The sequence below is a fragment of the Pipistrellus kuhlii genome, unplaced genomic scaffold, assembly GCF_014108245.1.
Source record: "Pipistrellus kuhlii isolate mPipKuh1 unplaced genomic scaffold, mPipKuh1.p scaffold_m20_p_2, whole genome shotgun sequence".
NCBI lineage: Eukaryota > Metazoa > Chordata > Mammalia > Chiroptera > Vespertilionidae > Pipistrellus > Pipistrellus kuhlii.
In genome coordinates this window covers 174,267,542-174,291,655 of record NW_023425515.1, presented here as the reverse complement: position 1 = coordinate 174,291,655, position 24,114 = coordinate 174,267,542, and the positions used below count along the sequence as shown (strand labels likewise).

The 24,114-nt window shown below is 41.6% G+C and overlaps 3 protein-coding genes across 26 annotated transcripts in view; 1 reads left to right on the top strand and 2 right to left on the bottom strand.

Moving 5' to 3' along the window:
- ZMYM4 (zinc finger MYM-type containing 4) overlaps positions 1 to 7,286 on the top strand; it is a 135,265-nt gene extending 127,979 nt beyond the window's left edge. For all 18 annotated transcript variants that reach the window (XM_045584872.1, XM_036444171.2, XM_045584862.1 and 15 more), the window contains 3 exons: positions 505 to 753; positions 3,418 to 3,547; positions 4,639 to 7,286. In XM_045584872.1, coding sequence (XP_045440828.1) covers positions 505 to 753; positions 3,418 to 3,547; positions 4,639 to 4,846 — 587 coding nt within the window. In that variant the 3' untranslated portion in view covers positions 4,847 to 7,286. The remainder of the gene's footprint in view (positions 1 to 504; positions 754 to 3,417; positions 3,548 to 4,638) is intronic.
- A 3,311-nt stretch (positions 7,287 to 10,597) lies between these two features.
- Positions 10,598 to 18,707, bottom strand: LOC118723134 (receptor of activated protein C kinase 1-like). Its single transcript, XM_045583836.1, is given in 3 exon segments — positions 10,598 to 10,948; positions 10,950 to 11,618; positions 18,654 to 18,707. Coding segments are annotated over 3 exon segments (1,071 nt in total). The 3' UTR covers positions 10,598 to 10,600.
- Positions 18,708 to 19,278: 571 nt separating this feature from the next.
- Positions 19,279 to 24,114, bottom strand: part of KIAA0319L (KIAA0319 like) — a 101,781-nt gene continuing 96,945 nt past the window's right edge. For all 7 annotated transcript variants that reach the window (XM_036446970.2, XM_036446969.2, XM_045584859.1 and 4 more), the window contains one exon: positions 19,279 to 20,385. In XM_036446970.2, coding sequence (XP_036302863.1) covers positions 20,198 to 20,385 — 188 coding nt within the window. In that variant the 3' untranslated portion in view covers positions 19,279 to 20,197. The remainder of the gene's footprint in view (positions 20,386 to 24,114) is intronic.

Here is a 24,114-nt window from a genome sequence, read left to right as displayed (position 1 = left end):
TTTTGGGCAGGGGGACTCTAAGGAATAATAATATTGTGAGGCATGTGAAAATTATATGAAACTCAAATTTGTGTCTATAAATAAACTTCATGGTACTTACAGCCATATCTATTAGTTTATGTTTTGTCTGCAGCTCCTTACCTTCTACAACAACAAAGTTGTTCAGAGCCTATATGGCCCAAAATGCTTAAAATATTTACTATCCGGCTCTTTACAGAAAAAGTTTGCTGGCTCCTGGTCTACAATAGCAGTAGATTTAAGCTGTTTCAGTAGAATGCTCAGTGTGCAATCATCTTACCTTTTCCTTGTAGTGCCTTCTCTGTTTTTCTGTATAAAGAAGGAGGGGGAAAGAGAGGAACAGTCAGTCGTGTGTGTGTGTGTGTGTGTGTGTGTGTGTGTGTGTGTGTGTCATGTCTTGTCTGAGAATTTTAGGAACTTCTTGTTTTATTTATCAGGAGCTCAATGCTGTCTCTCCCCCATCCCCCACCCCCTTCTTCGGTCCAGGTTACATGTTCTCTCGCATTGAAGAAGAACATTTGTGGGAGTGCAAACAGCTGGGCGCTTATTCACCAATTGTCCTCTTGAACACCCTTCTTTTCTTCAATACCAAATACTTTCAACTAAAGAATGTTGCTGAGCACTTGAAGCTTTCCTTTGCCCATGTGATGAGACGGACCAGGCTTTTGAAGTACAGTACTAAGATGACATATCTGAGATTCTTTCCACCTTCACAGAAGCCAGAGTCAGAACCAGGTGTGTGGTGAAGTTTGGAAGATTTCTGTTGAAGTCTCAGTATTCAAATGGAAACGCATTGCAGAGGGGTAACTGTGTGGCTTTTGTTTAACATTTAAATGCTCTATGTCATGGCTAGGTTCAAGGCTTTTTCTCACAATAAGAGGAATCACTTCCTTTCATTGGCCTTTAAGTGAGACATTCTGATAGCATTGGTAGAGCTCAAATAATCCTTATTTTAAAACCTCCCATGGAATTCAAATATACAGCTAAGTTGAGAATCACTGATTTAGGGGTAACAGATGGGTCAATTACTAGTTAAAGGAATCTGTTTAACTTTTAAATTTTCTGTTTCTAAGTCTTTTTAGACCAGAGTACCTCTTTTTAGTTGACAATAAGATGTTAAGTTTGAAGAAACTTTAAAGCTGTTCTAGAGTCTACTGCTTTTATACACAGTAGAATAATAGCAGCGATGACAATTTTATTAGAAGGGTTATGGTATGAAATTTATTGATTTTAACCAAATTTATAAGTTCTAAAATTCCAAAAATCCAGTTGTTACTTTCTTTTTAAAAAAATATATATTTTGCCAAGACCGGTTTGGCTCAATGGATAGAGCGTCGGCTTGGGGACTGAAGGGTCCCAGGTTCGATTCCGGTCAAGGGCATGTACCTTGGTTGCGGGCATATCCCCAGTAGGGGGTGTGCAAGAGGCAGCTGATCGATGACTCTCTCTCATCGATGTTTCTAACTCTCTGTCTCTCTCCCTTCCTCTCTGTACAAAATCAATAAAAATATATTAAAAAAAAATATATATATATATTTTATTGATTTTTCACAGAGAGGAAAGGAGAGAGATAGAGAGCTAGAAACATCGACCAGCTGCCTCTTGCACACCCCCTACTGGGGATGTGCCCACAACCCAGGTACATGCCCTTGACTGGAATCGAACCTGGGACCTTTCAGTCGCAGACCGACGCTCTACCACTGAGCCAAACCGGTTTCGGCCAGTTGTTACTTTCTTGGGATAAGAGTGAAATATATAGCCCTCACTGATTTGGCTTAGTGGATAGAATGTTGGCCTGTGGACTCAAGGGTCCCAGGTTCGATTCTGGTCAAGGGGATGTACCTTGGTTGCCAGCTCATCCCCAGTGGAGGGTGTGCAGGAGATGGCTGATTGATTTTTGTCTCTCGTCAATGTTTCTAACTCTCTATCCCTCTCCCTTCCTGTCTGTGAAAAAAAAATCAATAAAATATATTTTTTAAAAGAGTGAAATATATATTTTGAATGTGAGAATTTAAAATTACTCAAAGTAAAATCTTAAAGAATAATTGTGATTTTTATTTTTGTGTTAACTTTTTCCTCCTTTACTTTAGAAAATACTAAGATTTATTTGCTTGTTCACCACGTCTGTCCTATTTCCTTCTATTTGTTCATAAATGGCTTACTTTGTGTTCTTAATTGATATCGGTTGGGGAAGAGAGGCAGTCAGGTAACAGTTCCCTGTTTTCTCATCTCGGGTGCCTAATAAGATTTGTAATAAGTTCAGCTTCTTTTCTGAATGAGTAACTAACAAAGTCTTCCTTATTTAGGTAGCCTCTAAGTAGAAAACTTAGAGCGAATTGTTGTTTAAATAATAATTAATGCAGGAAGCCGGGGAAAGTTATGTGCTGGTAAGAGCAACTATAAGAAAAGGAAAAAGAAAGCCTTTTTCCTGAGTCCTCAGACCCACCTATTATTCTCTCGACTATTGAATGGGAAAGTGGAAAAGAAAGAGCTCACTTGCCATGTCTTCACACTTGGCCCTGCAGTGTTCTGTTAGGGGAAAGGATTTGCTCTTTTCTTAGCAAATGCTCACTTTATTGAGAGTTTCTTTTCCCAGCAAAGGTTCCTTTTCTTATAATACTATGACAAATAAAAGAAACTTTAACAAATGTCCAGAGGGCACTGATGCCCGATTGTGGAAATGCTTTATTTATTTATTTTAATCCTCCACTTGAGGGCATGTTTTTATTTTATTTGAGAGAGAGAGAAAGAGAGAGAGAGAGAGAGAGAGAGAGAGAGAGAGAGAGAGAGAGAGAGAGAGAGAGAGAGAGAGAGGGAAACACAAACACACACACACACACACACAGAAACAGAGAGAGAGAATCAGAGAAACATCAGTGTGTGAGAGTACCATCAACATCGATCAGTTGCCTCCTTCCAATATGCACCTCAACTAAGGATGGAACTCACAACCTAGGTATGTGCCCTGATTGGGATCAAACCCCCCAGCCTTTTGATGTGTGGGGCCACCCGGCCAGGAGAGTATAAATATTTTTAGTTAAAGAGGTGAACATTTCCATCGTAATGTCCACCGTAGGGGAAGAGCACCTGAAACCCTTAAGAACCCTGTGCCTGATAAAATCTCTTCAGATCAGGCTCAGAACTGAGACAGACTCTCTTGCACAGTGCTTTTCACCATGTTCCCCCTACTTTGGTGAGCTGGGGAAAATAACTTACAGGACAGGGACTTTGCTTTGTTCAATGCTGTTAACCCTGAACTTAAAATTATATCTAGCACCTCCATAGGTGCCCAGTAAATACTTGTTGAATGAGTAAGGGAAAGAAAAGGGGAGGGAAGCAAAGCTTGGGTGTCTTGATACTTGAAAAATGTAATTTTTTATTATTATTTCCTGCCTCAAGATAAACTAACTGTTGGCAAAAGGAAACGAAATGAAGATGATGAGGTTCCGGTGGGTGTAGAAATGGCAGAGAATACGGACAACCCACTAAGATGCCCTGTCAGACTTTATGAGTTTTACCTGTCAAAATGGTAAGTACTCTTTCCCTGAACTAGATATAATACTCTTCAAAAAGAAGTTAACATACTCTGGATTTCAGATGCTTGAATATCAGAAATGTAGCTCACCTCTGACTAAAGTCAAAGTCTAAAGATGGATTTACCTCCTATTTCATTATTTTCCCATTCTTGTATCTGTCTGTATTTTGAACTAAGAAACAAATTGCTTTACCTTGATAATCTTTTTCCCAAAATTCTCTTCAAAAGCAAGAATAAGAATCCTTGCCATCGTTTGATCTTTGCAACTGTTATCTAAATTGCTGTGATTTTTAAAAATATATATATTTTATTGATTTTTGTACAAAGAGGAAGGGAGAGAGAGAGTTAGAAACATCAATGAGAGAGAATCGATCAGCTGCCTCTTGCACACCCCCTACTGGGGATATGCCCGCAACCAAGGTACATGCCCTTGACCGGAATCGAACCCGGGGCCCTTCAGTCCCCAAACCGATGCTCTATCCATTGAGCCAAATCGGTCCCGGCTGAATTGCTGTGATTTTATTATTTAATAGAAAAGATATTTAGAGGAGTTTTTAAATTGCTAAAACTTTAAGTACAAAAAACAATTTCTTTTTAAGGTCTTGGAAATTTTTGAGTGATCTTTTTCTTACAGAAACTTTATGACTTATAAGATCACACCAATGCACTTTTCTCTCAAAGAAATACGATGACTGTTTGCCCTTTGAAAATGTGTATTGAGAGCTCATAGGGTTCATTCCAGGTTGTGGGTGCTGAGGAAATGTGGTTCTCAGCCATAGTATAACATGTTAGTTAAATTTGTTGCTCCTAAGAATGTAAGTACTAAAGTCTGTGAAGGATTTACACTGTGACTTCTACTAACATTAGACTCACTTCCAAACCAATATTGAGTGTGGGAGAAAAGATGTGGAGTTATAGATTGCTCCTGGGGTAAGTGTTTATAAACCGTGTGTGTACGTTGCTGATCTGTGATATAAATCAGAGCAGAGCAAAGTTGAGAGCCATTACATTAAAGAGTAGTTATGTATTACCTCTGCCCTCTGATTCCCAATTTTCTTTCTTTTTTCTCTTTTTCCTGTGGATAGTTCTGAAAGTGTGAAGCAGAGGAATGATGTGTTTTACCTTCAACCTGAGCGTTCCTGTGTCCCGAATAGCCCCATGTGGTACTCCACGTTCCCGATAGACCCTGGGACTCTGGACACCATGTTGACACGTATTCTCATGGTGAGGGAGGTGCATGAAGAACTTGCCAAAGCCAAAGCTGAAGACTCTGATGTTGAATTGTCAGATTAAAGCAGAAGTGGGGTTCCTATTTTCATACACATTGGTATGCACCAAACTGTGAATGCATCCAAGCTTTGGAAAACGATGTATAAGTCCAAGTCTCCTTGACTTGATTATAACATAATGGAAAATAGATAACTCGTGAACCACAGAGTGGATGTACAAATGAAAATTGAAGGAAAGAATGTGAACTGAGAAATGTTCTTTGGCAGTGATATAGTTCTTAGACATCTTCAGAATGACTAACCAATTTCTCCGAGTGGTGCATAGTCTTATTTTGTTCGGGAATAACAAATTGTGGAATATTTTTAAGGAAAAACAGTTATATAAAACTCTGCCATAGTAACCTTAGACCTTAGGGAGGTAACTTTGGAGTGAAACCTTGGCTGCAATATGGTAATTGGAGGAGCCCTATGTCAAAGTTAGGGGAGCAATAGTACAGAGCTAAGAGTGACATCAGATGAGGACTGTGGGACCCAGACTTGAAGACCCAATAAAAATACTGAACTTTTATTATAAGGTAGAGAGTGAAGGGGTCTTGATTTTCATTTTCACTGCCAAGCCAATTCTGTGAAGGATCGAAGCCTCTGTGCTTTGCCGTTGGCCCTCGCATCAGGAAGCAAGGCCTTCCCTGCTGTTCCCAGAATGCTGTCCTTTTCCTTCCTGGGTCTAGCCGTCTCAGCTGTGGGTCGATGTGGGTAAATTAAGGTAAAGGGGTTGAAATTCTGCAGTCCAGTTACACACAGAGAAGTACTGTAGAGCCATTAGACCTGAGGTGTCTTGAAATGTTTCTAGAAAGCCCACTAAAATGCCCACTTCTCTGGGTGTCAGCCTTTTTGCTGCTGTCTCATGGCATGAGCTATGGTGCACAGAAATGGGGGTTCTCCTTTTGTTTTCATTTTATCCCCAAATGGCAGCTTTCCTTTCATTGTTTTATCTTCCTATTTCCTAAATAATTCCTCTTATTTTGTCTTTAGCACCGTTTCTGAAGGCCTGAGTCATTGCAAAAAGGATAGTCTCTCCCCTAACTGTCAAAGCTGTGGATGATTCCACAAAGACACAGTATTATTTAGCTATCAGAATTATGATAGGAAAGATCTTAGTATGTTCCTATACAAAGCATTTGGAAGATGACCTTGTTGTCCTAAAGAACTTGAAAATGGGGCTAGGATACAGACATTGACTGTCTTTCATGGTCATAAGCAGGTTCTTATAGCATTATTCCAAACTCTAGCTGTTTTAATGGTTTTCTGAGGATTGCAAGTCATAGTGTGTTTGACATACCTATCCATTTCTCTCATCTCCATTCTCAGTTTCTTCCCCACAAAATTTTGAATCGAAGCTTTTATGATGTTGGATAATCACAAAACTTATTTAGTAGAGATTAATTTGACCCTTATAGAAATGAGAGAAGTCCAAAGCCTCTTAGAAATTTTAACCTTGAAATTCTTTTCAATATGTCCCATTTTTTAGGTGGGAGCGGCAGGTTTTTGTTTTTTTTTTAGTAAGTAAATGAAAGTCATTTTTACTACAATAAAAATTTAAAACTAGGCCTTTTGACATTGTGTGCTTGATGGTTCTGTCCCTCGGCCTGTGACAAATTTCATTTTTGTTATGAGAACTGTGTAAAGAAGTAAATCTGCCTCAGTTCTGTATGATTTAATTCCATCTGTGTTTGTCATCTCTGATTGGAAGATTTCTTACTTCCAGACCTTGTTTAATATGGAGGAAAAACAATTGAATTGTCTCATAAGTCTGCCAATAAACTGTCCAGAAACTTCAGGTGTAATAGTCCCCAATATATTCATTTTATGTTTTGTATAAACACTAACATTTCCCTTTCTGAAGTTGTATGAAAAACAAATATTCTTGGCACAGTAGAGAAATTGTTATAAAACACCAGAGAGGGGAAAAAATCTGTATTTTTTAACTGAGAACAGCCAATACCCCACGTAAATGACTATATTGGGATTTAAATTGCATATTAAATCACAGAGTTGTTCATACCCTAGATTAATTCATATAAGAAAATATTGGTCATTCCTCATAAGCATAGCTGTTGATATGTGTCCAATTATTTGCTTTTGAAAATTATAATTATGTAAAATTACTTTTTTTTTTCCAGAAGGGAAAAAAAAAAATCAAACACAGAGAAACAACTAAGTTATCCTTTTCTGGTTTTTTTTTTTTTTTTTTTTTTTTTTTTTAACCATTTTTGGGTTCCCTTGCAGAAACCACAGAAATATTCCTTTAGAATAAAATAGTATATTTGTATTTGATGGGTGAGTTACTCTTTTTCTTTATAATTTTCTTGAAATAATTTAAAATATTTTTTTTCTGTTTGACCATATTGGTATGACCAACAGATGGTATATAACAAAGAAAGCAGTTTTCATAAAATAAATTATTTGGTATTTACTCAGTCCAGTAAACATATTGTTTCATTACAGTCTTTTTGGTTGTTTTCTTTCTTGTATCAAAAAACTTGTTCCCATTTTTAGTTAATTTATTAACATATTCAAAACCCTGAAAGCTAGAAATATCAGGTATATTGTATATATTTCATTTCAGGCAAACTTTTTTGAGATTTACAAAGCTTGCATCCATTCAGTTTATTCAATTTTGAAATTGTGGAATTAGGATAAAGAATATATCCAATTTTAAGAATATTTACATATTTAATTTGGGAATGTGGGGCTAAATGGTATTTTCCTTAGATTTTAGAGCTATCTTTACAACTATACCTTCAACTCCATATAAACTTTCTATCAAACTGCCCTTGTAGCATTACTAATTTTGTAAAAAAGAACTTTTCTAAAAAGTCCAAAGTAAAATGAATTTTTGCTAATCAATCCCAGTTTTCTGTTAAATTCAGAATTTAATTTTCCATGTTGGAAAGGTTCCCTGTGGTACTGAGTTGAAATTTTAGGAAAGAATTAAGCAAGAATACCCCCAATTCTAATTGTCCATATCATCATATGTTACTATCATTGAAAAAATATAAGAGGTATTGTTTCAGAATGGAAGATCCAAGGTTTTGGATGCTAGTTTTTTTACTTACTGGTTGTATAGCTTGTAAATTATTTAACCTCCCTGTGCCTCAGTTTTTCTCACAAAGTGGAATAATAGTAATTTATCATTTATGCCTGGCTTTCAAATGTTAAGTAAAGATATATGTACCCCTATATTCATTGCAGCTTTATTCACCATAGCCAAGATACGGAAACAACCTAATTGTCTTTCAACGAACAATTAAAGCTGTGATCCATATATACAATGGAGTACCACTCAGCCATATAAAAGTAGAATGTGTTACCTTTTAAACAGAAGAAAATTATCCATTGCTACTCAGTGGAAAGCAGCAGGGAGGTGGGGAGGGGAGTACAGTAAGTAGAAATTGCGAAATAACAGCAGAAATAAGCTCTAAATTACAATGAATGTAAACATCTTAAATTTAACTGAAGACAGATTCTCACCCTTATTTTCCCATCTTTATTTACTTGCCCTTCTCTGCATAGAGACATTAGTGTTTGAGGAAGTAAGAGCATGGAGGAGGTGATGTGTGCCTGGAGCCGTGGAAGCCTGCTGTGAGAGGTGCCTCAGTGAAGCAGCGCAGCGTCAGAGCAAGTGAGGCAGTGAGTGGCTGGGATGGTTAGGAGACTGATCACATTGTGCAAATAAGTTAAATGATTGAGAAATAAGTATACATATATTGAGCATAATGGGAACCAGATTTCTCCCTGTTTGAGAAAGGATTTATGAACATGGAAAGGGAGAAGGCTAGGAAGAACCTTGAGATGTTGAATTGAAATTGGGAGAGTTGGTTTGACCTCATAGGTTTAGACAGATAGATATAGTTGTATATAGTGATAAGAGTATCTATATATAAATAAAAGGGTAAGTGACCATCTGACTGACTGACCGGCTGGTAGGTATGACATGCACTGACCACCAGGGGGCAAATGCTCAATGCAGGAGCTGCCGAGCTGCAGTGACTTGGCAATGATGGTTCTTGGGGAGAAGAAGGAGCCCAATTCCCCGTGGAGCCGGGCGATTCCACCTTCGGCCGTGGGTTATGTTGTTGCTGGGGCACTGCCAGCCCCGAATCTGTTTACTGCACACTGTGTTTGTGTTCCACGCAAGGTGTGACAGCAACTTTACAGAGTGCCCTCTCCCACTCGGACCCCTCCAGGGATGTTGGAGAGCCAGTTTTGGCCTGTTCCCCTCAGGCCAAGCTGAGGGACCCCACCTGCCGAAGGGATCCCACTCACTCTGCTGCTGTGCCACCCCAGTTGCAGCCAGCTGGGGAGGGATCATGGGGAGGTTGAATCCAGGGCATGTACGGCCCATCTTGCTCAGGCCCGTCTCCCCGAGTCCCGCCCCACCTGCCACCATCTAATTAATATCCTTTCAATGTGCGCAAATCTGTGCACCAGGTCACGAGTGTGTATATGTATTTTATGGATTGATTGATTGATTGATTGATTGATTGATTCTATCCGCTGACATGGTATAGAAACAGTTTTACCTTGGTAGCAATGAGCCATACCAAGAGCTGTTGCATGAGGGCTCAATGACTAGTTCTAAGACGGGGGAAAGAAAAGATAATCCTGGAATACCTTTTGAGTATGTAAATGCTTTAAAAAAAATTTTTAAAAATAGGGCCATGTCAGAAGGAAATTGGAGGCAGACAGAAAAGGCTTCCATTGGTTAAATCTAGGACAATTTGTGTATCAGAGTACAACCTAATGAATAAAATAGGAATTCATGGGTTAATTTTTATATAAATGAGTAAAAAATTTAAAAGACTGGATAAATTAAAAAAATCTAACAAGGGTAAAAGTGATGCAAAACTATTAGACAAATATTAAGAAATATCTGGGTTAGCAATATTCATAGTATTGGATAAAAAGGATTTAATGCAAAAGTGGATTACATACTGATAGAATTAATAAAAAATTATAAATATGGATGTTACTATACTTCATAAACAGCCTGAAAACTAACAAAATTTTTGGTAAAAGGGAAGATAGATAACCCTTAGAATAAAAAGGGAAATGAGAAAGCACCTACAATGGACTAATGAATGATAAAATTATTATGTCTGAATTTGGAAACATAGCTGAAACAGAACCAAGAGGGAAAAATTAGATTTAAAATCATTTTTCCTTTTCATGAAATCATTTTCAGGGAACAAAGATTATGAATGAATAAAGCAATCATTCAATTCAATAATTTAAAGAATGAACAACAGGGGGGAAAAGAAAATAATAATAAAATCAGAAAAAATGGAAAAGAAACTATCATATATGGCCTTTATTATGTTGAGGTACTTTCCTTCTATACCATTTTATTGAGTGTTTTTATCATAAGTGGATGTGGTATCTTTTCAAAAGCTTTTTTTTTTTTTTTTGCATCTGTTGATATGATCATAGAAGTTTTATTTTGTTAATGTGGTATGTCACATTGATTTGTGGATGATGAACCATCTTTGAATCCTTGGAATGAATCCCACTTGATCATGATTTATGACCCTTTTAATATATTGATTTGACTTGTTAGTATTTTATTTAGGATTTTTGCATCTTGTTCATCAGAGATATTGGCCTGTAACTTTTTTTTTTTTTGTATTGTATTGCTTGGTATTATTATCTGGGTAATGTTGGCCTTCTAAAATGAGTTGGGAAATGTTCCTCCTCTTGAGTTTTTTTTTGTTTGTTTTTTACAAGCCAGAAAGCCATTTTATTACTAAATAATATATTTCTAGCGGGTGCCGATGGTCACCTGCCACACGCGCACCAGGTTGTCTGTGTAGCCAGCAAAGAAAGTTTGGCCACCAGCAGACCAGGCCAGAGAGGTACACTGGGGTGGCTCTGCCTTGCTGCTGGTACTGGTAACTTCTTGCTTCAATTCATCAATGATCTTGCCTTCCAAGTCCCAGATCTTGATGCTGGGACCAGTGGCAGCGCAGAGCCAGCAGCAATTGGGCCTGAAACACAGGGCATTGAGGTCCCACAGCATGGCCTGGCCACCCTTGCCTCCAGAAGCGCAGAGGGATCCATCTGGAGAGACAGTCACAGTGTTCAGGTATCCTGTGTGGCCCATGTGACTGATTGGTCTTCAGCTTGCAGTTTGCCAGGTTCCATACCTTGACCAGCTTGTCCCAGCCACAAGACACGATGATGGGCGAGAAACGGACACAAGACACCCACTCTGAGTGGCTCTCATCCTGGATAGTATATTTGCATACACCCAGAGGATTCCATAACTTGATGGTTTTGTCTCGTGAGCCAGAGAAGGCCACACTCAGCACATCCTTGGTATGGTCCACGAATCGGCACATGGTGGTGCCCGTTGTGAGATCCCAGAGGCAAAGGGTTCCGTCCCAGGAGCCAGAGAGGGCAAACTGGCCATCTGAGGAGATGGCCACGTCACTAACGAAATGGGAGTGACCCCGAAGAGCACGCTGTGGGATGCTGTAGTTGGTCTCATCCCTGGTCAGCTTCCACATGATGATGGTCTTGTCTCTAGAGGCGGACAGTACCATGTCCGGGAACTGGGGAGTGGCAGCGATCTGGGTCACCCATCCATTGTGGCCCTCGAGGGTGCCACGAAGGGTCATCTGCTCAGTCACGGCGGTGGCGGGTGTGGGTGTCGCCGCAGCGACGAGGATGGACCTGGATACTTCAGAGAGAGCAGCAGCACCCTCTTGAGTATTTTTAGAAGAGGTTGAGGAAGGGTGGTAAAATTCACCAGCGTTTTGGGGGAGGTTTTGATTACTCTATTTCCTTACTATAGTGACTGGTCTACTTAGGTTTTACAGTTTCTTATGATTCAGCCTAGAAAGTTTGTATGCTTCTAAGAATTTGTCCATTTCTTCTAGGTTATCAAATTTGGTGCTATATAGACTTTCATAGTATTCTTGTATATTCCTTAGATTTCTGTGTTGTCGTAACTTCTCATTCTTTTATTTGATTTTATTTCATTAGTCTAGCCAGACGTGTCAAATTTGTTTATTGTTTATCTTTTCATAGAACCAGCTCTTGGTTTCATTAATTTTTCTCTATTGCCTTTTTAATCTCTATTTCATTTATTTCTACTTTAATATTTATTATTTCTTTCCTTCTGTCTGCTATTTTAGGAAACAGAGATTTAGAAAGTTCAGAAACTTGACCCAACTGAAAAACAGTAAGAAATGGTGGACCTTGAAAATGACTTCAGTTTTTCTCACTGTGCAGAATATAGTTAAACACTGCTACAATTAAATATTTTACCTTTGTTCTCCCTGGGTGATCTACAGTAATAATCTGCTTCATGTTGATATTTACTGCTGTGTTGCCAACAATTACCTGAAAGAGAAGTTGGGGTGCTTCACTGGGCTGGAAAAAGTTTAGCTAAATCAGAAAGCAGACGAGATTGGGCGCGTTCTAAAAGGCTAAGTTGACTCGCAAATGCGCGATACATATAAAGCTCTTGCTGGTGCCAATCGCATGTGTGTGTTTCAATCTGTCATTGTCAATACGAATTTGGTTGATACTTCTATTATAGAAACAGGGCGAATAGCAATATTAAAATATTTTTTATAATTTTCTTTTTTAAAAAAATATATATTTTATTGATTTTTTTACAGAGAGGAAGGGAGAGGGATAGAGAGTTAGAAACATTGATGAGAGAGAATCATCGATTAGTTGCCTCTTGCACATCCCCTACTGGGGATGTGCCCGCAACCAAGGTACATGCCCTTGACCGGAATCGAACCCGGGACCTTTCAGTCCGCAGGCCGACGCTCTATCCACTGAGCCAAACCGGTTTCAGCTAATTAATTTCCTTACAATGTGCATGAATCCATGCACTGGGACTCTAGATTACAGACAGTCCTTGGGGTAACGTCGGAGATCCGTTCCAATGGTGCAACGTAACTCGATTTTTTCTGTAAGTCGGAACCCACCTACATAAGCACCTATGTCACTCACATGGAGCCCATACACAGCAGTAATGAAGTGAAATGAAACAGTAAAAAAATTGTAAAAGAAAGATAATAGTCCCTAACCTTTACTTGGGTTAAATAAATAATAAAAAACATAAATCACATAGGTACATACCGTATTTTTCGGACCATAAGACGCACTTTTTCCCCCCCAGAAGTGGGGGGGAAAAGTCCCTGCGTCTTATGGTCCAAATATAGCCTACACATATATTGTACTTAAAAAAAAAGTTTTTTTACTTGCCCGGCTCTGTGTGGTCTCTGTGTGCTTGCCCGGCTCTAAAATGGTTCTAAATGCTGCTGTTTACTTTACAGGGTTGATTACATGTGTTTATGACTGTGATGTTGGGTTTTAATGCACATAAAATATTTTAGGACACTATTTGTTTCAGAATCTTTTTTTCTTCATTTCCCTTCTCTAAAAACTGGTGCGTCTTATGGTCCGGAGCGTCTTATGGTCCGAAAAATACGGTATATCGAAATGACAACTATTTTTTTTTTTAATACTATAAAAGGGAAATGGCGACGTAACTACAAAACAATGTACGTACAGTATTTTCCGGCGTATAAGACGACCTTTGAAACGAAAAAAGTCATCCGAAAATCGAGGGTCGTCTTATACGCCGAGTATATCCCGAAAATAGGCAAATATAGGCCTAAACCTATGTTTTAACTGTAAAATTAGGAATAGTCTTATATGCCCAGTCGTTTTATATGCCGGAAAATACGGTAAGTGGAGTCCGACGTAACTTGAGGACTGTCTGTACATATAAACTTTCCTCTTAATACTACTTTTGCTGTGTCCCAAAACTTTTGGTATGATGTATTTTCATTTGTCTCTGTGTATCTATAGTTAGTTGTTCAGTAGCATCTTTAATCTCCACATAAGCAGGCATACCAGTTAATAATGCGGATATTTTTCACTAGATGGATTTACACATATGTTGATATGTGTGTGATTTGATATGTATGCTATTTTGTTGTATTGACAGCAAGCTTCAAAACTTCATATGTAAAATTTGCTGAAGGTATTAACATCATAGATATTTTTACGCTTAAAAATGTTAAATTTTGCCGAAACCGATTTGGCTCAGTGGATAGAGCGTCGGCCTGCGGACTGAAGGGTCCCAGGTTCGATTCCGGTCAAGGGCATGTACATTGGTTGCGGGCACATCCCCGGTGGGGGGTGTGCAGGAGGCAGCTGGTCGATGATTCTCTCTCATCAACGTTTCTAGCTCTGTATCCCTCTTCCTTCCTCTCTGTAGAAAATCAATAAAATATATATATTTTAAAAAACGTTAAATTTTATGCCAAAAAAACAAACAAACAAGCATTTGTGGGAAGTTTTAATTCATTACTTACTTTGAAGAAAAAGTTATACTTTGGGAAGTTTATGGTGAACATGCTCCATCTCAAGATACTTGTGAACACTGGTTAAATGCTTTAAAAGTGATGATTTCGATGTGAAAGATAAAGAATGGTCAACCGAAAAAGTTGGAAGACCAACAGTTACAAGCATTATGTGTATTCTGTCGTTTTAGGAGGGCATGTTGTAGAATATCAACTAAGACTATTTGGTCTCATGTGCCACTTAATGCTATTTCCTTATTGACTTTTTGTCAGGGTAATCTCTCATTGCTGTCAATGGGGTATTAAGGTCCTCTGCTGGAATTGTAGTTTTGTCTGTTTTTTCTTTCTTTTAGGTCTGCTGATTATTCTATGTATTTTGGTGTTCTCATCAGGTTGGGTTCAAATATACATTTGTTATGTCTTCTTGATGAGTTGTCCCCTTTAACATTATAAAATAGCCATCTTTGTCTCTTAACTTTTTTATCTTGAAATATTTTGTTCGATTTAAAGTACTGCTACACCTACTTTTCTGTGGATGCCATTTGCTTGAAGTCTCATCTTCCATCCCTTCACTTTGAGCCTATGTTTGTCTTTCTAGTGGTCCCTCACAGGCAACATTATAGTTGGGATTTGTGTTTTAACCTGTCCCACTATTCTATGCCTTTTGATTGATATTTTGTTCATTTACATTTAGGAAATTATTGATGTAATTACTATAGATAATTTATATTTTCTTGCTACTTTTGTATCTCTTCCCCCCCCCCCTTGTGATTCTGTCTATTTTATTTTTTTATTTTTTTAAAATATATTTTATTGATTTTGTACAGAGGGGAAGGGAGAGAGATAGAAAGCTAGAAACATCGATGAGAGGCATCGATCAGCTGCCTCTTGCACACCCCCTACTGGGGATATGCCCGCAACCAAGGTACATGCCCTTGACCGGAATCGAACCCGGGACCCTTCAGTCCCCAAGCCGACGCTCTCTCCATTGAGCCAAACCGGTCTCGGCTCTGTCTGCTATTTTAATTTGGTGGTTTTCTATGTTTTTTCTCTCCATTTCCTCTTTATGCTTGGAATCTCAGCTCTGGATATTTGTTTTGTGGTTAGCATTAGGTTTATGTAAATGTTTCATACACATGGTAGTCCTTGATCTTCTGATTCAGTCCTATCTTCATTCACCTGTACCCACACAAGTCACTTTCCATTCCACTTTTATGACTTTGTGGTCACAAATTCTCCCTTTTTATGATATTACCACATTGCAGTAGCATTTCTTCACTGCCCCCCCCAATTAATCTTTGTTGTAACTGTTTAATATCATATTCTGAAGTAGATTTATAGTTTCCTTTCTGTTAGTCATCTTACTCAGTTTTGTATACCTTCGTCTTTTTGTTTCCAATAAAAGAGCTACTTTCAGCCCAAACCGGCTCAGGGGATAGAGCATCAGCCTGCGGACTGAAGGGTCCCAGGTTCGATTCCATTAAAGGGCATGTACATTGGTTGTGGGCACATCCCCGGTAGGGGGTGTGCAGGAGGAAGCCGATGGATGTTTCTCTCTCATCGATGTTTCTGGCTCTCTATTCCTCTCCCTTCCTCTTTGTAAAAAATCAATAATAGTAATATATATATATATATATATATATATATATATATATATATATATATATAATTTTTTTTTTAAGAGCTACTTTCAACAATCCTTGTAATGCAGGTCTAATGGTGATAAGTTCTCAGCTTTTGTCTGGGAAAGCCTTCTTTCTCCTTCATATCTGTAGACTAACTTGCTAGATACATTACCCTTGTTGATGGTTCTTTCAATATTTAGAATATTTCCTTCCATTATTCCTGTCTTATGTTCTATTATGAAATCTGATCATCTAATGGAGTTTCCTTTTTAGGTTAGTCTTTTTTTCTTCCTGGCTTCCTTGGGAATTCTTTGTCATTGATTTTTGAGTTTAAATAAAATGTGTCACGGAGAAGGTCTTTTTGCATTGATATAATTAGGTGTTATGTTCACTTCCTCTATTATAAAGTCCAGTTCTTTCCTTGGGGTTTGGAACAGTTCTCTTCAATTATTTGAGTAGGCTCTCTGTTCTTTTTTCTTCTGGTATACCTGTTATCCGTATATTGTTCTCTTTCTAATGTTGGATAGTTTTCTGAGAACTTTTTCTTTGTTGATCCCCACCCAAGGATATTTCTTCATTGGTTTTTAGAGTGGAAGAGAGAAAGGGAGGTGAACAAACATTGATGTGACAGACACACATTGTTGCTCCTGCACATGCCCCCATTAGGGCTGAGATCAAACCTGCAACCTAAGTATGTGCCCTTGACTGGGAATCAAACCTGAGACCCTTCAGCGCATGGGCTAATGCTCTCACCGGACACAGGCTAGGACATAAGAGTTCTTTCCTTTCAAACTCTCAGTTCGCTTCTCCCTCCTGGGTCATTTCTACAATAGATTGCCATTTTTGAGCTGTTTCTCTCTTCCATTTGATCTGCTCTATTTTCATTGCTCTTTAATGCATTCCTCAACTCATTTATTGAGTTCTTCAGCTCCAAAATTTGTTTGGTTCTTTTTATAGTTCCAGTCTCTTTAGTCAACTAGCTCATTGAACTGCCTTTCTGAGTTTTCTTGTATGTCATTGAAATTTCTTGATAGTTGCAATCTTGAATTCTGATATCTAAATCACCATCTTCCATGACTTTGAGTTTGGTTTCTGGACATTTAATTTTGTGTGCTCCCAAGTTACCTTGCTTGGTCATGTTATTTGATGCATTGCTCCTATAATATATCTGTGCATTTGAGGTAGTGAACTTTACTGTTTTGCTTTCAACAATTCAGCATGTTGAAAGGTAGGGTACTTTATTTTCCACTAGATGGTGGTATAGCACAAGTTTTTGTTTTCTTACCTGCAGTATTTGAGCCTCTATAATCATAGTAGAGTAGCAGTGCTTTTGTTAAGAAAAATGCCATATACCTACAAAAGTTAAGGGCCACCCCTAGGGATATGGTGGATGGTAGACAACTGATTTTCTGAGCTCCCAGAATCCCCTACTTTTCACTAATGGCTGCTATCACTGCTGGGTGTTTATTTTTTTTGGGGGGAGGGGGTATTGGGAGGGAAGGGTGTCTCAACTACCTCTACTGGGCTGTGCTGGGATGTGTGGGGCAGTGGAGGCAGGTTTGAAATTTCACGGTTCTACCCCCCGCCTGCAGTGGCTGTCAGTACTGCCATGCTGTGTAAGGCAGCATAATCCTGAGGCATCATTGACAACCCTAGTAATGTATTTGGGTTCAGGGAGACCTGTGTCAGAAGCGAGCCTAGACCCATAATCTTTTTATTTTTATTCTTTTTTTTTTTTGTTAATCCTCACCCAAGGAAATTTTTCCATTTAACTTGGCAAAGAATAAAGAGAGACATCGTTGAGAGAGAAACACATCGATCGGTTGCCTCCTGCATGCACCCTGAGCAGAGCCCGGGCGCTGAGGAGCCTGCAACCAACATACGTGCCCTTGACTGGAATCGAACCAGGGACTCTCTGGGACTGCAGGCCAACCTCCCTATCCACGGAACCAAACTGGTAGGTTTAGACCCATAATCTTAACATGAGGTTTTTAAAAATATATTTTTCTTTCTTTCATAACAATCCAAAGGCCATTCTGGTAGGGCAGCTCTCTTCCAGATGGTGGTTCAGGAAGAAGGTTCCCCCAGTGCGCCTCTGCTCTGGCAGCAGATAGGGGAAGGGAGTGGGCATCACAGAAAACTTTAAGGGCCAGGCCTGAAGACGGAATTCTCTGCTGCCCATATTGTGCAGAAGTCTGGAAATGTGGATGAGCTGTGTTCTGGGAAAGGACCTTGGTTTGGTGAACAGTTGATCTCTTCACCCAACTTCAGGGGCCTCTCCCTGCAGTGGTTCAGAAGTACTGGGCGTCTGGGTACTTTACCTTCTACCAGACCCAACTGGCTATTTCCCCCTAGTCCAGGACTTGGTATGGCTTCATAAATTACAGGAGGACTTAATAAAAGTTCAGTTAAATATTCAAAAGTCAAAACCTCCTGGTGTGGGTTCCAGGTATTAGTGTGGTTTAAAACGTGCTCAGGCGATTCTAATGGACAGTCAGCACAGGACCCACAGCTATTGTTGCCAGAATGTGATTAGCTTAGAAGTGAGAAGGGGTGAGGGAGGGTTAGGGTTAGACTAGGGAAAATTTGAATCTGCACTGAGAATTGGATGGAAAACTGTCTAAGACCTATCCTTTGCATGAGAGCTAACTACTTTGTTTTGTTGTGACAAAAAAAGCCTGATCAATACCCTTCAATGTCAAACCTCTTTCCAGCAGGAGGCACAACAGTAGACAGGCACAGCTCTAATGCTGGAAATACTGGAAACAAGGTAGCCACCACCAACCCCACCCCCAAACCGAAGGGTAATAGTTGGAAGGGGTTATAATCATGGTCTGGGCATAAAGAAAGAACGTACAGGCCCCTTAAACCAACCCACACAGATGCCACCAAAGTCAAGGGCCTCGTCCATGCTCCTGAAACTTTTCCAGGGACCGATGATCCAATTGCATGCACCTTTCCATCCTATTTTCAGAGAGTAACTCTCAGTGTATGTGATCCCCTCCTCAGCTCCTTCCACTTATCAGATGGGCCAAAGGGAAGTTGTAAGGACAAAGATCAGCCTCTCCCCAAGCAGGAAGGCCAAGGCTGCAGCCTTCCAACCCTAGGAGTTTTCTTTGAGTTTGCTTCCTGGTAAGTTTCCTCTGTGCGCAGTACCTAGTGGGATTCCAGAAATGCAAGGATGCCTTATGTTTGGGGTTCCTTGGCAACAGGCCCTGGGGTAAGGAGGAGCTGTGGGTATTGAATGAAGGACAGGAAACCGCCCTCCCTAAAAGCCAGGGCAGCTGGCCAGCAGGGGCAGGAGGGATGCATTCCTCCACCAGTCAGGCAGCTGTACAGGCACAACCCCAGCCCCACTGGCCAGTGTTGATGCCAGTCCCATGACTTCCCCGCTGGAGGCCATCACCTCTCAGGGATGCACCAGTGGCTGGACCTATGGTACAGGTCAGTGATAGAGCACAGTAGCAGTCGGTGGGCACAGGTACAATTAAATAGCATGTTTAATCATCTCACAACAGACAGTAGTATAAACTATAAGCTTCTCTTTAAAAAGTTCCCCCCTACCCCCCCAAAGCTCCCATTCCTCAATACCCAGACACCCATAGGAAGTCTCTCTTCCAAGGAGCTTAAAGTCTTTCCAAGTCAGGGTTGCGTTGTGAGTGACCACACACACACACACACACACACACACACACACACACTCACGACACAAAGAACACAGGACAATCGCACACATGCGCTTTCATGCCGTAACATTCCAGTCAGCTGTGGCTCTGCTCTCAGCCAGCTCTGGTCAGGAGATGGAGAGGCGATCTGTGTCCAGCCTCACTGCTCTGACACAATAGCCAGCTCTCCCTTACGCGTAGGCCAGACACCATGTCTGCACCACCAGCCCAGCATCTGTGGTGAGGAGAAGGGGTGCTACATCCTCCGGATCCAGTGATCCCAAAGAGAAGCCTTAGGGCAGGCTCTGGTAGACCGGTGGTGCTTGGTTCTGGACCCAGGCGTGGGGGGCACAGCCAGCCCTCACTGTGCAGATGCTCGGGGCGTGCAACACTGCCAACAGGGAGCTGGCTGTGTCCACCCTCAGAGCAGGGGAGGGGTTTGCAAAAACGGAGGCCCTGAGGTGAGGATGTGCGGGGGAAAGGAGGTAAGAGGTGAGGGGACTACCAGATGGTTAAAGAGGAAACCTCTTCATTCACAGCTTTGTTCAGGTTCCTGGAGAATGTCTCTGGATCCAGGTATCAGCAGCTCTGGTTGTGGATGATATGGAGGGAGGTGACCAGCGAATGCTGGCACAACAGCTGCCCACTGAAATGGGAGGTTTGAGAACCAGCCTGGCAATGCTCTGGACCCCAGCACTGCCAACCTCTACCCTGAGGAGACAGACCAGGTGGCTGGCTATAAGAGCTCCTCCCGGGGGCTCCTGGCCTTAAGTGGGGTCTGTCCGTTGGGCACGGAGCCATTCTGACCGTGCAGGAGTTTGCCCCTCTCTCTGTCTGGCCACGTGAAGATGGCATCATCGCTGTCCAGCTCCGACTCAGAATGCATCAGGCTGCTGCTCAGCATCGGGCCTTTCTGTTTGATGCCTGCAAGGGAGATAAGGGATTTCTGCATCAGGCGCACCAACCTTCCCAGCTTGAGCCACACCCTCCTCCCAGCCTGAAGAGCTGGGGACAGGGAGTCCTGGTCCCCTCTCCCTGCTGGGAGGGGCAGATGGGAAGAGGCGGCTTCCTGAGCCTTCCCAGTGCTGGCCAGCTGGAACAGCCCTACAAGGGAAGTCAGAGTATATGAGACCAACAGTTCCAATGCTGTAGGCCAGGCTGGCTAAGGTGGGTGCCTGCAAGGGAGGGATCTCCCTGCTGGTTGCCCCTGGTTGGCCCTGATCGCTGGCCAGGCAGAGGGACCCTATCTGTGCACAAACTTCGTGCACTGGGCCTCCGGTGCAGCAGTAAGAATGAACTATTGCTCTAATAATATGGGTGACTGTGATAAATAGAATGTTGAGTGAAAGGAGCCAAATACACTGATTTCATTTATATAAAACTCCCAAAAAATTAGAAGTAAGGGGAGGAGGGGACAGTGGCTGGGGGGAGAAGCACAAAGGAGGCACTCCTGGGGGGCTGATTACATGTGCCTGTTCAGTTGTGAAAACCCATTAAACTTTATAACTTACTTCTTAGAACTACAAAATGCCATTTTTTTTAGAAGCTAAGTAGTAATTTCACATGGTTCGACCTAATATACTTCAATAAAATGTTTTTTAAAAATTGATAGAACAGCATAACAAAATTCAAAAGAACAGCTGTTAAATGTGAATCCCATCTCTGGAGGGGGCCTGCCCCATGCTCCACCTGGCAGCCTTTGTCACCCCTCACCCAGGCTTACCCTGGCTCCCAGCAAACACTTCGATACAACATGTCTTCCTCCACAACAGCCCCCACTAACTCCCTTCTTCAAGCTGAACTTCACGTCCATACTTCGTACAATATAGTCTCGAGTCCCATTCCCTCATCCTACTTGTGACCCTGCTCTCGGCTGCCCCGCTAATCCAAGAGCCCAAAACAAGAGCCAGGGCTTGTGGCATGGCCAGCCATCCCAAATCCAAGGGCATTCTCACCACCCCCTTAGACGCTGCCCTTAAGAGAAGGGCCTGCTGAGCCTCGCCTAGTCTCAGTGTAGATACCGTATTTTCCGGCGTATAAGACGACCCCCTAATTTTACAGTTAAAACAGGTTTATGCCTATATTTGCTGTATAAGACTACCCCCCTCTTCCAGGGCAACACCAGTTCTCTTTTTAATAGACCGCCTCTCTGACTCTGGCCAATCTGAGCAGGCTTTTTACTAGAACACAGCGGTCGTCTTACATAGATGCGATTGGTCATGGCTCTTCCTCACTACCCTCCCCTTTCACAAGAAGCCTGCCATACTGCAATCCATCTTCCCATTTTGCCTTTTCAACCCAGACTTAGTGCGGCCAGCCAGCTTTCCTCCCTTCCTCAGAAGAGGTGCTGTAGTGCCATTTAAGACTCCTCTCTCCTTGCCCTCCTCCCTCCTCCTCAGGAACCGCACCTGAACCATCGACATCTCGTGAACCCCATCCGAAGAAGCTGCCTTCGAAGCCCTGTCCTGCTGCTGCTTCACTTTTCAGCTCAGCTTCCACGAGGACTTTCAAATAGCTAGGGCCTCCAATTCCACACTGCCTATTTCCTAAGTAACATGTACTTTCGCCCTAGCTAGTATTGCTCAGTGCCTAGAGCATTGGCCTGCAGAACAAAGGGTCCTAGGTTCGATTCTGGTCAAGAGCATGTTCCTTGGTTTTAGGCTCCTCCTTGGTTGGGGTTCATGAAGGAGGCAACCAATTAATGTATTTCACATCAATGTTTCTCTCTGTCTTTCCCTCTCTTCAACATTCCCTAAAAATCAATGGGAAAATATCCTCGGGCAAATATTAACAAAAAAAACAAAAACCTGCACTTTCTGCTGTCATCCACCACTACTCTAGCTCTCTCTCTTTTTTAATTATTACATATGTCTCCTTTTTCTCCCGATTGACCCACCACCATGCCCGCCCCCTAGGACAAACCCCACCACCCCAGTGTCCCTGTCCATTGGTTATGCTAATGTGCATGCATACAAGCCCTTTGGCTGCTTTCTTACCCCCCTACTATAGGTCTTTAGGCGACCAGAAACTACTCTGTGTTGTCACCTTCTCAGTTCTCTTCCTGCAACAGCAAATACTGTTGACAACTCTTTCATGATGCTCCTCCTCCCTTCTCAGCCCTGGGCTCTTCTCTTATCCCTCAACATTCTCCCCAGAGGAACCTGACCCACTTATGTGGTGCTAATTGATACCACAAGCATATAGAAGATCCCTATAAACACTTCTCTTAACTGTTCTGTTGACTTCAATGTAACTCATCTTCTCTCACCCAAACCATCACTGCACTAGATGTCCATATTCTGCCAACATTGCTATCATTCTTTGTCAGGTCAGAAGCCAACCCTGGCCTGTCTCTCCTGTTAAATCGATGAAATGTTATCATTAGACTAATTTCCCCAAAGCCAGCACCTTGAAGATGTCACTTATCATCACATCAAAATAAATGCTTAATTCCTTAGGCTGATGTACAAATCTTTTCATAGTTTGATCCTTGTCAATCTTCTAGCCTCATTTCCTCATCCGAATCCATAACTGTCCTGAAACAAACACTTCATCTCCATTTCTTCCAGGCGTTCTCATCTCGAGCAGTAACATCACCCAGCCCAGAGGTGCTCAAAGCAGCAGCTTGGTGGGAGGACCATCCTTTCTCGCCCCTCTGACAACATACAACGAACCTCATTAAGTTCCCCTCTAAGTGTATTTGCCTCTGTCTCATCATCCCTACCATAAGAACATTTTAGTGAATCTCCTTTCACTTACTCTTGCCCCTCTCCAATTCCTTCATACAGTAGCCTTCTTAATATGTCAAGTAATATTGCACCATTCAATGCTTTAAAACTATGTGTGGCTCCCTATTGTTCTTAGAAGGAACCTACAGCAAGTTCCCTACTCTTCCAGCCTCATGCCACTTGTCCCATGATCATCATGTCGCCTCCTTCCACTTCCTCAAATGTCCTCTGCTCTTTCCAGCAGTTGACCTTCACTGACTACTCTTTGCCTGAAATGCTATCTCCCAATGTTTACATGACCAACTTCTACTCATCCCTCAGGCCTCAGCTTGACTTAATCTTTATGAAGACCTTTCATTATCACCTTTGTGTGTACTTATGAGTTTGCTGGTTTGCTATAACACAGGTGGTGTCTGGCACAGGGCCTGGTACACAGTGGTCTCGATCCATGTTCACAGAGGGGTAATCTATAGATACTGCCTGTCCTGTGGTATCCATGATGGATGGAAACCACCATGACATCCCAGCGAGAAAGAGGCTCTGCAGTCCTGACTCCCAGCCCCACCCCTGGAACCAACTGGGAACCTGCCCTCCTCTGGCTCTAAGACAAGGACAGAGCCTGTGGGTCTACCTGTAAACACTGGAGAGCGAAAGGAGGTCAGCTGGCAGACATTCCTTTAATTGCATCGCTGCCTCACCTTGTCTGCACAGAAAGGGGAGCCACAGTCCCTGAGCCTGACTACACAGGACAGCTTAAAGAGCGAAACTCCAGGGAACAAGCAGGCAAAAGAGAGCAGGAGGCCTCGCCTGTCTGCAAAGTGGAAGGACTGCTGAGAGAGCCTTGGCATCAGAGCTGGTCCAGCAGACAGCTTCTGCCAGCACAGGGCCACGCCCACCTCGGCCTTCGTCAGGCAGGACACACAGT